Source organism: Sus scrofa, chromosome 13 (genome assembly GCF_000003025.6).
Source record: "Sus scrofa isolate TJ Tabasco breed Duroc chromosome 13, Sscrofa11.1, whole genome shotgun sequence".
In the NCBI taxonomy this organism is placed as follows: domain Eukaryota; kingdom Metazoa; phylum Chordata; class Mammalia; order Artiodactyla; family Suidae; genus Sus; species Sus scrofa.
In genome coordinates this window covers 192,684,597-192,698,026 of record NC_010455.5, presented here as the reverse complement: position 1 = coordinate 192,698,026, position 13,430 = coordinate 192,684,597, and the positions used below count along the sequence as shown (strand labels likewise).

Here is a 13,430-nt window from a genome sequence, read left to right as displayed (position 1 = left end):
TGACCAACGATCAATGAGCCTAAGGCCAAAACTAAGCCTCCACACAGGATGCAACATCACCCCCAACTGAGCCTCACAGTTACTAAACCAGAGGACAGGGATCTGGATTGCCAACAGCTCTGAGCAGTTGCTCAAAGCTTGACTACAAGGGCCTGGTTAGAAGTTGAATGTAACACAGTAGAACTGACTCAGCAGATAAATTTTTAAAGGACTGAAAGAAATACTACTCCTTAGAAAACCTACTGCTCAGACCAAAGACTAGACTAAAATTAAATCAGAAGCAAGGCTAATGTCTGTGTTTTCTTAAATGCTTGATTGCTGGAGACTTCTTTTCTTTTCAGACATGTTAACTCACAAAAGGCTCCTTCATACAAATGCCATACTCATACTGTTTACTGTTGAAAGACTAAATCAGTAAATTCATATGAGGTGAAAAAATGGAAATGGAATGTACAACTCTAGTCAATCAGAGGCAATTTGAGAATCAGAGGCAATTTGAGAGAATTTTATTGAACTGTCAATTTAATCAACATCTAACATTTCTAGTTTTGCTACATTTGGATAAGCACATCAGGAAATTAAATTAAATACTATGAGAGTTCACTTGTAATGAAACATGATCTTAACAGGATATGGGTATATAAATTTAGTGGTTTTATTGCATTGTTAGAAAATTATATTATGAAAGATACAAAAAAATCAATAGCTGTTATTACTTCTGTTTATTTTACAATCAGTATGCCATCTTTTACCATTATGGCTTTAAGTTTGCATTCTGCCCAACAGATTTCAAAGAATAGTTTATTATACACATGCCTTAATAAAACAGTTAAAATATTTACAAATTCAAAATAGATGTTTTATAACTGAAAAAAAAAAGTTCACCTGAGAATTCATTGTAGCATTGCCATTTTAAAATTTTTTCCAAGTTGTTAATGTGGCTACATGTCCACATTCAACTTGTATCGTCCACGGCATCAAATATATTTGATTCCTTATTTTAAATTAGTTGCACATTAAGCTATAGTAAATTGCTATAAAATGCACAGAGGAGAATGTAGATTTGTACCCATATTTGTTTTTAACATAATGATTTAACAACAAATTATGTGCTATAGCTGCAGGATTCAAATAACAAAAAAAAATTTTTAAGGTACAGTTATTTTACTGAGAGAGACCTAACAGCTTTTTAAAAATCATCAGGCAACGAGAAGGCCAACTCATAAAATAAGGAACAATGATTATGTAAATATGCAATACACAAACGGAAAACTACCTTGCCAAAATTCTGCATGAAGGAAAAGATATACACTGTATACACATAATCCTGTCATTTGTCTTCGGCAGCCTCAAAAAAAAAAAAAAAAAAAAAAAAAAACTTAAATTTTCTTAGAAAAAAACTTCTTTAGAAGTTAATGTTAAAATAGGCATAAATGTGTAATGCTATGCAATATATAAAAAACTGCCCCACTTTATGGCCAAAAGACAAAGATAATTTTTTTTTCTCTCTCTGTCCCTCTGGATTACAACTTGAAAATCATGTAGGTATGAGGTAGTGTAGTTTTACTTGTATTACATGCTGGCTATTAAAAGTAATGCTATATTTTATGAAATATTACACTTGGCCAAGAATCAGAGTATCATTTAAAATAAACCCTTAATGCTAAACTATTTATATGTAGAGAGAAATTTAAACCAAGTGCCTTAAAAATCATATTTAAACTCTGAAGACTATCATAAAATAAGTATTTCAAAGCAGTTATTTACAGTAGCAATTAAAGCAAAAGATGATTTGACATTTGCACATACACAAACTGATATGACAAACAGTCCCGTGTACACTGAGGTAGGAAATCCAGGAGTCCATTGGCTTGTATAAGATTTTACATTTTGTAAACCGGAAACGTTTTTATATTATTTTCTATTTTGAAGTTAAAATTAAAGGAACAAGTATCAAAGAAATAGCTACATGGAAGGATCTATACACACATACGCACATATTATTCTTTTATAATATGGGATGGACTATCACAGAGTTAACATTCTCCCTGACAAACTGAGTATACCTCTAAAAGCCTCTAGAAAATAAATGAGCCCAACTAGTTTTCTCGTACAACTAAGTTGATAACAGAGATAACTCACAAATCACTGAAGATACCAGGCAACCTCTCCACCAACACCCCCCCACCCCGCAAGAAAAGGGGTAACACTTGACAAATTGCTCTGAAATATGAAGTCTGGTCCCCAAACACTCACAGCAAAGGCCGCCTGGCTTCAGACCCACTGTTCTGTGGGGGATGGAGACCTCCCGCATCGGCTATGCAAGCCCTTCGCTAGACTCAGGGTTTCATCTACAAAAGTCTCTCTCTCAGGCATCTAATTTTGGTGAAATGAGATACTTTCTAACCCAAACACTACAAATTACTCTTTGTACCCTTTCAAACTGTGTTCTGCAAATGCTTCTGTGAATGTGAATATACATTTTTTTTCATTGTTGAGAGGCTCATAACTTGACCCCCCAACAAATCTATAACAGCAGAATGGCTAAGAACCACTGCAAAATGTTATGGGGCAGGTGCTCAGATTATTTAAAAAAAATTTTTTTTTTCTTTTTGGCCACACCAGCAGCATGTGGAAGCTCCCAGGCCAGGGACTGGACTGAACCCATGCCACAGCAGCAACCCCAGCCTCTGCAGTGACAGCACAGGATCCTTAACCACAAGGAAACACCTAAAAAAACTATTTTAAAATAGACCTGAATAAACACAAAGACTGATTTTTAAAATGCCCAAGTCCAAAATTACTTTTTTTTTTTCTTTTGCCATTTCTTTGGCCGCTCCCGCGGCATATGGAGGTTCCCAGGTTACGGGTTGAATCAGAGCTCTAGCCGCCAGCCTCCGCCAGACTCACAACAAAGCTGGATCCGAGCCGCGTCTGCGACCTACACCACAATTCACGGCAACACCGGATCCTTAACCCACTGAGCAAGGCCAAGCATCGAACCCGCAACCTCATGGTTCCTAGTCGGATTCGTTAACCTCTGAGCCACGACGGGAACTCCAAGTCCAAAATTACTTGTGTGCCCTTATACACTAGATTTGGGGAAGAGAGCAAGATTAAATCTGGCTTCCAGTTCAAATCCACAGTGGGACAAGATCAAGTTTCATCCTATTTCACAAACCTGCATGGTTGTTGTGGATACATTTTTATCTATAATAATGCCTTTTGCAAATAAATCATAGGACTTCAAAAATAGGATGGAAAATGAACTGCCATTCCTGACAAATGTAGGCAATTTTTGTCTCCCTGCAATATCTGGTTTTCTTGCATGGGTGACCTATGTAGGGCAGGCAAACAGCCTTGTATTTGGTGAGCCCTCCAGGACTCTAAGGAGGCTAAGACAATACTGCCAATGCATTAGCTCAGGCCACTGCATCCCGAGTCTTATTTCTTTTTCCAAAGGGACAAGAATGGCAGGAAGCAGAAAGACCATGATGGACTCAGATGCGGATGAGACTGAAGAGAAAAAAGAGGGAAATGACACTTATCTACTGTTGTCGTAGTCAGAACTCTTTTAAAGTTGACACGGAGGAGGAGCAGAAGCCTCTGCCTTAGGCCAGCTACCTGCCCTGTTTCCTAACTACTCCCCCAGAGCTCAGGACTCACAGTGCAGGCCAACCAACCTCTGGCTTTACTAGGAGCTGAAGAACAAAGTGCCAGGATTCAGGCAAGATGCTTTGTTTATTTTTTCACACTGCAGTTCTACACAAATATTCCTGAGGAGCTGACACCCTACTTCTCAGAAGAAATGAACTCTATCCGTGTTACTTGGGGGAAATTTTTCCTTTAAACCACTACATTGTAAGAAGGTCAGATTATTAAACTTCTGCAGGCTGTTTCTTTGTAGTAGGAACTAGCTGCAGATGTTTCAAGCTATTTAACTTTTGTTTGATTTGCTACGGTTTTTGATTTCTTATTTATTTTGAATCCTGGGCAGAGTCACTACTAATAGTTATTATTCTTTAGGACATGAGTTTTCAAAGCCTTACTACATGTTCACATGTGATGTTTCGGCATCCAGGAGGCAAGTCATTCCTGCCTCTCCTACCGAAATCACGGGAAAGGTCAAGGGAACTCTCTTAACAGCAAACTACCAGGGGAGAAAAACAGTATCGTTTTAGAGACAAATGGCTACATCGGGCTCTCAAGACGCTGTCCAAACTTCAGCAGAAAATGAGACGGTTTGGAGGAAGTGGATGCAAGTTTACTCATCAGTAGTACATTTGTCGGTCATCTGCTGACAGAAATCCGAGATGCCACCACTCTGGCGACACTGCTCCCCAGGCCCAGCCGGCTCCGAGGGGGCGCTGACAGTTGCCGAGGACTCCTGGCCGGCCTCGCTGCCCTTGGCGCTGGGATAGTGCGGGCTCTGCTCCCCTGAAGGTGGCGCAGCTGCAGGCCCTTCAGGCAAACTCAAGATTGATGGTAAAACAAGCTCACCATCAGAAGAACTCTTTCCTTTCTCAGAAACTAAAAAGGAAAGTGGGCAATCAGAGGCCGAGTACTTGGCGAGTATCTGTATTTGTTCTTGACTTAGAGCTGCTTCTTTACAGACTTGCTGGCAAAGTCCAGTTAGGTTCTGCTTTGTCTCGCCCAGAGTTGACAAAATGTGATCCCTTTCCTTCAACAAGCTCTCCTTTTCGTTTTGCTGTGAAGGTGAGAAAGAGGATACAGTGAATTGTGTTTATGAGCTCGATCAACATCCCTAAGGCGACCAAACATTCAGACTCGCAGTGTCTTCTCACTAAACAAGACCACATGGAGTTCTTCCTGTCAGTTCAACTCAAAGATGCATTAAATACCTCAGGTCCAGAAGCCCCCATCTTAAACTTTTAGGCCTACATGTATCTTGAGATTTCAAATTTTTCAGATTTTAGAAAAGAAAATACAGACACACACATAATTCCGCTAGTAGCACACCACTACCAAGCACCTTTTCATTTCTAAACACACACATTAAAGTATCAATGCACAAAATGTGAGTATGATAAATAAAGACTCTATATATCCTGATGTCAGTTTGTGTCAGCTTTTTTGGCCAAAATAGTTTTGTTGTGCAAACCTGCAAAGTTTTCAGAGCTTTTTGGATTTGTGGACTACAGATAAACAAACGCAGACTTTTTGGATGGAATACAACCCAAGAAGTACAACCACAGTGACCATAACTCCTGCAAGTTCTAAGAGTGACTGACATTTGGTGCGCATTTACTCTGTCCCAGATACTGGACTAAATATTTTAAAATATGCAGTCTCAACTACATAATCCTCAAGACTCTGTTGATCTCAGTAATATCAAATCCACTTCATGGGTTTTCAGAGTTTAACATGCCCAGAGTCAGAAAGCTAGTGAGTGAGTTACTAAAGTGTGAAGAATGGGAGGGGGGGGATTTATGTTTGTTAATTATTACTGGTGCTGCTATTATTTTCATTTTAAAAGTATATCCCTACCGGAAAACCTAGCATGGAATTTTTTTCAAGCTTTCCTGGTTCCTGCCTTTCAGTCCACTATCACTGGTTACTGCTGACAGCAAGTCTTTTTCTACCATTGCCCCACCTCATCCTTCCTATTCTATCACTGCATTGCTCCTAATGGCATGTGCGCTAGAAACCCAATAATCAAGCTATTCATAAGGTAAGAGTTAATAAATGTTGAGAGAGGGTCAAAGATTTCTCTTGTAAAATTTACGACAGCTCTTCTGGCCTTCTGCTCATTGGCAGCTTCTGGAGAGCTGAGCTATTAAAATGTTGTCAGTTAACATTTAGACAGGTTATTTCATAGTAATCATCTACAATGGCCAACCTTTAAATAGATTCCTTTCTGGGACAAAAATAGCCAAAAGGGTAAAAAGAAATTTGCTTTGCACAAAGTACTGTTGGAGTTTTATATAAAAGTTTTTCAAAATTGTGTGTGAATCCAAATACCAGTAGTTTACTTTTTAAATATTTCAAGGCCATCTAATATTTTGAGAAATGGTACAATGAATATAAAGCCCTGCATTTTTATACTGCAAGGTATTGTCCCAATTTGCTCTGGCTTAAATATTGGTAATAGGCCAAGGGGAGAAAATATATATATATAATAAAGACCAATGTTCAATAAGTACATTTTTCTTACAGCAAGCCTGTCAGTTGCAGTCTTCTGATAAAATGAGTCTGATGGTGCCCACAAGGTGAAAACAGTGAAAAACAGTAAAAACAGTGCCCACCACCTGACCAGAGAAGGAACACATTTAATGCAGTCACCTGCTTTTCGTCATGGCCTTTCAGAAGTCAATCCAAATGAGGATGGAAGCAAAGTTTCCAGAAAATAGTGAGAAACACATTTTTCCCTGGTCACAACAAAATACTCAAAATTTCAACTGCTGGCTAGTCTTTTAAACTAAATATGGTTAAGCAAAGTAATGAATATTTGAGTACCGTCCCCAAAATTAATACTACCTAACCCACAGCTACTATGAAGATGACAAACATTTTACAGCTTCCATATCTTTTGATAAATAGCAATACAATCTTAATATTCTGACTACTTCCTCACTAAATAAAAGATGTCAAGACTACACTCCAAGGGTGTCCCATACAAGATGGCTTGCTTCTTTACAATTAAAACCGAAAGGTACAACCCTAAAACTCTACCATGGTTATTTCTATAAATTAAATGTTCCCTTCTGTTCCTCTGTACTTTAAGCTAATTCCTACATGGGTAAGTTTTTAGGCCGTTAGCTGATTTTTCCATTTCACTCCAATTTAAAAAAAAAAATCACAAAATTTACTTACAGTCTAATCAAAGTAATTCAACTTAATAACTTCATGATATCATTATTAAAGACACCTCCCAAACATATTACTGGTGTCCTTCTACCTACTTCTCCGATACATTTTAAAAAATGAATCTTGGTACTATTTTCCATTTTATGGCAAGAAAACAAATTTACATCCAAATTCGCATTTTCAACAGCTAGTGTATAATATTCATTCAAATATAAGAAGTTTAAAAAAGATCCTAAATATAACTCACCCAATAAAGACAAGGAGTGGAAGAACTTGGCACCAAAAGAGTCAGATGACAGTTACTGGTTAAAGGGTACTTACTTTAGGTTAAAGAGTACTTACTGCTAAAAAGTGGTGACTAATAGTCCCTTATGATGTAAAACCCCTGGACAGACAGTTCATAGAAATATAAAAATGAGCCTTAAAATATGAATAAAAGTGCTCAATTTCAAAGCTACCATATCAATTCTCACAGTCAGACTGGAAAAAAAGCAAATGCTAACAAACTTTCGGCTGAGGTTGCAGAAGGACAAACATACATATTACTTACTGCTTGTGGGAAAGCAAAATGCCGTAACTCCTACTGAAGGGTAATTCAATAATATCTAACAAAATTATGTATGTGTTTTACTCTTGATCCAACAGTCCCACTTCTAGGACTCTATCTTAAAGACCTATTTTCTCAAACACTGGGGAAAAAAATAATGTTCCAAGTTATAAACTATTGCATCTCGGAGTTCCGTCGTGGCGCAGTGGTTAACGAATCCGACTAGGAACCATGAGGTTGAGGGTTCGATGCTTGGCTTTGCTCAGTGGGTCAAGGATCCAGCATAGCCGTGAGCTGTGGTGTAGGTTGCAGACTCGGCTCGGATCCCACGTTGCTGTGGCTCTGGCGTAGGCTGGCGGCTACAGCTCTGATTAGACCCCTAGCCTGGGAACCTCCATGTGCCGCGGGAGCGGCCCAAGAAATGGCAAAAAGACAAAAAATAAATAAATAAACTATTGCATCTCAAATGTCCATTAATAAGAGACTGCTTTGGCGACACTTTTCTTTTTTTTTTTTTTAGGGCTGCACCTGCAGCATATAGAAGTTTCCAGGTTAGGGGTCAAATCGGAGCTGCAGCAAGAGAGGTCAGGGATCAAACCTGCATCCTCATGGATACTAGTAGGGCTCTTAACCTACTGAGAGCCACAATGGGAACTCCAGTAAGAGACTGCTTTGGATTACCTGTGCTAGAGCCACAACTGAATACTACGAAGCTTTAAAAAGAATGATAACCACTACGAATTAAGAAAAGTATTTCCTGGAAATCACTTAAAACAGTAAAATACAAAACAGTACATATAGAATACTTCTCTGTAGCAAAAAGGGTAATAAATATATACACAAAATATTAACCTGCTTTTATAAAAGAAACACAAGGGAAAAAGTCTAGAGAGCAATGGAAAGAGTTACTAAAGGAAATAGCTATGAACAGGGTATAGGGAGAAGACGGGATCAAGACTGTGGAGTAGATTTTTTTGAATATAGCTTTAACTTGTAAACCATACAGATGTTTCACATATTCAAAAATTAAACTTAAAAAATGTGAAGAGTAAAGAGTTCCCATTGCGGTGCCGCGAAAATGAATTCAGCTAGTATCCATGAGGATACAGGTTCGATCCCCGGCCTTCCTTAGTGGGTCCGGGAACCAGCGTGGCCATGAGCTATGGTATAGGTCCCAGACTCGGGCTCAGATCTGGCACTGCCGTGGCTGTGATATAGGCTGGCAGCTGCAGCTCCGATGCAACCCTAGCCTGGGGACTTCCATATGCCTCGGGTGCGACCCTAAAAAGCAAAAAAACGGGGGAGGGTGGTGGTAAATCCTGGTAATAAACAGAAATAGAAAACAAATTAATTGCACATCAAATTGCTAACATAAAGGACTACATCTCACTGATCTGTGATTTCCTGGTACCCAGTACATCTAATAAGTAGTGACCAGCAGGTGCTTACAGAAAACACAACTGAGTATCTACTCAGCCCTGAACATGCACTGGACAGTACAAAAAGCTTTCCATACCTGAGAGCATCTGACCCTTGCACCAAACCCAAGGGAGATACTATGCTTATCTCCATGTAACCAAGGAGGGAATCAGTATTGGAGGTAAAATTATTTCTCCAGGCCACAAAGCTACCAAGTGGCCAGGCAGAATTTCCAGCTCTTTGACTCCAAAGCCTCCATCTAACTTCTGTGTTCTAGTGTTAGGTTCTCAAAATTTAATCTGCAAAATAAAGATGTGCACAGGAAATTTTTATAAAATGCATGCTCCCAGGCCCCTCCCACAGGTCTGGGATGGGCCTATGGATGCTGCATTTTGAGGGGGCACCCTTGGGTAACTCTGATATCAATGGCACAGAGACCACATTTCAAGACATGCTGCTCAAGGGGCCTCACAGAGTGGCAGAGACCAGGTTCCAGAAGGCCTATCAAGGGCCTGGGGATGGCAGTGCACATGTGGCTAGAACAGCCAGGAAAATGTGACAAGACAAGGTTTACCTTTTTTTTCCCTTGCTTTTTAGGGCCGAACCCACAGCATATGGAGGTTCCCAGGCTAGGGTTCAAATAGGAGCTGCAGCTGCCAGCCTACGCCAGAGCCACAGCAATGCCAGATCTGTGTCTGCAACCTACACTGGAGCTCATGGCAAAGCCAGATCCTTAACCCACTGAACGAGGCCAGGGATTGGCCCCTCATCCTCATGGATACTAGTCGGGTTCGTAACCCACTGAGTCACAATGAGAACTCCCAAGACAAGGTTTATTTTTAATAAAATAATACCACCTTCACAACAAAATCTGAAACACTGAAGACAGATGAGGAGGTCATTTTACTCCATAATAGATGAGGGCTTTTTTTTTTTTTTTTTCCATAAAAACTGTAGGGAAACCAAATATTCCCTTAAATTGCAAATCAGCAGAGATTCATTCCATTGACCATATTTAAAGGAACTTTAGTATAACAAGAGAAGCAATATGAGAATGAGGTCCAAACCCAGAGTCTATAGTTTTGGCACAGACAGTAGGAAAGAAGCAATTAAGGGAAAGAAAACTGAAAACTGATAAATAATAGTATAGCAATAAGAAGAAGAAGGGAAAAGCAATATTTATTAAGTGCTTGCTATGTGCCAGGCACTCTTTTAAGTTCTCAGATGTAGTAGCTCATTTAATCTTCATAAATGAACACCCACTCTATAAATACTAACAGTAATACTAGTATGATCCCATCTTATAGAGGAGAAACCTAAGGGACAGAGATATTAAACAGTGTGCCCAGCATTATTAAGTGCCACAGATGGGAGTGTGATTCAGAATCCCATTCTTTTAGCCACTATATCTCCCACTGCTCTCTGCTGAAGCAAAGGTAGAGGGAGCAGAAAGTCCAAAGAAAGTAGCAAGACCTCTTCACCCTAGACACCTACAATTTAGTAAAAACATCAACTGTCCAGGAATCCCAATGTCTGACTTCAACCAAGAAATATAAAAAAAGACCCATAAACCAGGAAATAGACTAGTTTCGAGGGTAATAGCTACTCTCCAACATGTCTGCATAGTACATTCATAAAATAAAGTTACCTATGAAATGAACTTGAGCAATCTAAAGGGTTTTTGGGGGGTGGTTTTTTTTTTTTTCATTTCTGTTTCTTTTTAGGAGGAAAAAAATTAATCAATTCTACTGAAAGCATAAATTATCACTAGCTGAGGGGGAAGACAGAACTTAAAAAAGCAGATGTAAGAACCAGTAGTACAAGTTTATGTAGATTTCAAATAGCTCTACACAACCCAACAGTCTAAAAAGCATCTCTGTATTAGAGCACAGAACAGTAACTAAAGCTAAGTGCTGTACTGTGTCTAAAGGTAGGTCTTTAATTCAATGATGGATAATAAGAAACGTCACCAGTGCTTAGAAGTATGGACTGATACACACCCTAAAAGCACTGGGTAGGTAAATATTACTGAATTCATAGCTTCTTCCCTTTGGTCTTAACAATTTTAATCATTTGGCAATATCCTATAGGTTTTTTTAATGTCTCTCTACTTCCATGTATAAAACATCTGGTTTCTTTCTCATGTTTTTATACAGTTTGCTTCATCTTTTCCTACAGTTATATATCTTCATCTGTTTACCTAAAGTATATGCATTATACTGTATGAATAACAAATTTTTACTGTTCTACTTTTTTTTTTTAGGGCCACATCTGTGGCATAGTAAGTTCCCAGGCTAGGGGTTGAATCAGAGCTGTAGCTGCCGGCCTACACCACAGCCACAGCCACACCAGATCCAAGCAGCATCTACCACCTACACCACAGTTCACAGCAACACCAGATCCTTCACCGGCCGAGCGAGGCCAGGGATCAGACCCACATCCTCATGGATACTAGTTGGGTTCATTTCCACTGAGCCACAATGGGAACTCCCTGTTCTACTTTTTCAAAGGCATATAAAGGCAATGAGGTTTTTTTTTGCTTTTGCTAAACCGTTGCTGTTAAACTGATATTCATAGTTAGAACATTCCAAGTTTAAAGAGTTGCTATGATCAAAGGAGTTCGCATTGTGCCTCAGTGGATTAAGAACCCAACACTGTCTCTGTGAGGATGCAGGTTCGATTCCTAGCCTTGCTCAGTGGGTTAAGGATCCAGCATTGCCGCAAGCCGTGGCATAGTTCACAGAGGCGGCTCTGATGTGGTGTTGGTATAGCTGTGGAGTAGGCCTCTGCAGCTCCAATTTGACCCCTAGCCCAGAAACTTTCATATGCCACGGGTGCACCCATAAAAAGAAAAAGGGAAAAATAAAGATTTGCTATAATCACAACTGTAAACTTTTACCAACAAAGACCCCAAACTGAACATTCAATTACTGTTTTTATTACTTGTAGGCACCATTTCCCTGCCATCTCTAACCATATTTTAGCTTTAGCTAGCCAGCACTATTAGGTATCTTTCTTCATACAATGCTTCCTTCTACCAACCGCTAGGGTACAGAGAAACATGGGTGGAACTTAATCCATTTCTCAGTTAATTTGTGTTTTGATGCTGTAATAGAAAATAAGATTCAATAAAGTAAGCATTCTTCTGACTTGGGTGTCATTAGATCTTAAAGTGTTTTATTCATATCAGCATGTGAATTTTTTCCCTTAGATGGAAAATCAAATTGGCTACTTTGTTTTGGTAAAACAAGTTACTAGTTAATCTAAACTAACAACTGGTACATTAGCTTTTATAGACACCACACACAGCACAAAGAGAGTAAAGTGCTTTATAACTTAACTTTTACTCAACCATTAAGAATTAGGTAGATACTAAAATTACCATTAGTCTGTGTATCACTTTTTTAAAGCACACACAGTTCTCAACTTACATACTGTAGTATATCACACTAAATATGTAGAACACTTACAAGGGTAAAATAGTCTACTCACACCCTCATTGTTTTTTATTTCCTAAACTTTCTGAAAATGTCATACTTTTGTTAAAATTATTAATTGGTAAATTTTAAAATTAATATATAATTAGGCATTATATCTAACTTAGGAACTGAAACAGCTATTTCTTGCACAAAAAAAAGAAAGTAGGAATTGCCGGAATTAGAATAACAAGAAACTTGTATGCTTACCAACTTCTCGATTTCTGACTCAAGATTCTGTATACAGTCAAGCTTTCTTTTGCGACAGCGCTGTGCAGCAATTCTGTTTTTACTTCTTCTCCGAATGTCATGGATGCAATCCAGTTGTTCTGGAGTCAGCTTGTGCATTTTCAACAAGGACTGAAAATCATTTCTAGAGAGTGAAATTATCCGTTGTGCGTTAAATGGCAGTTTCACCTAGAAGGAAAAATAAACATTAGTCATTGTTGCTATATTTTGTAGTTACACTTAAATCTAGGAAGAAGAAAAATACATATCTAGGTTTTCCAAGGAACTTCATTTAGACTTAAAGAAGACCCCTATTCCCAATTTCTAAATGATCTCTTATTAAAAAAGACTGAAAATTTAATGGATTTTTTTTTTTTTTTTAATGGCTGCACCTGTGGCATATGGAAGTTCCCAGGCTAGGGGTCAAATAGGAGCTGCAACAGCCGGCCTACACCACAGCCACACCAACACCAGATCCAAGCCATGTCTGCAACCTACACTTCAGCTCATGGCAACACCAGATGCTTTAAGCCACTGAACGAGGCCAGGGATCAAACTCTCCGTCTTCATGGATACAAGTCGTGTTCTTAACCTGCTGAGCCACAGTGGGGACTCCTAATTTAATGGATATTTCTATTCTATTTTCAAGAGGGTTCAGAAGATAAATAAATTTAGAAGCAGACTTTTTTTCAGTAAATCAAACATCCTGACACAAATATTAATATACTTAAGATTAAAAACAGAATTTTAATAATTTTACTAGGGCATATTAATACCCCACAGATATCTGTAAGGCTCTTTCTAAAGTGTGTTTAATGTATTGTTATCCAAACCAAAACCAATCGATTTTATTTTTTGATTTATATTACTGTGTAGCATTGATTTAATACTGGCATAAAAACACTAGTAATTTCTAAAGATTTCAGAGAACT

General features: G+C 38.6%; 1 protein-coding gene across 11 annotated transcripts in view; it reads right to left on the bottom strand.

Annotated features, from left to right (window-relative positions):
• BACH1 (BTB domain and CNC homolog 1) overlaps positions 491-13,430 on the bottom strand; it is a 41,248-nt gene continuing 28,308 nt past the window's right edge. For all 11 annotated transcript variants that reach the window (XM_021070889.1, XM_021070890.1, XM_021070887.1 and 8 more), the window contains 2 exons: positions 12,481-12,687; positions 491-4,708 (listed from right to left, as the gene is read on the bottom strand). In XM_021070889.1, the coding sequence (XP_020926548.1) occupies positions 4,265-4,708; positions 12,481-12,687 (651 nt within the window). In that variant the 3' untranslated portion in view covers positions 491-4,264. The remainder of the gene's footprint in view (positions 4,709-12,480; positions 12,688-13,430) is intronic.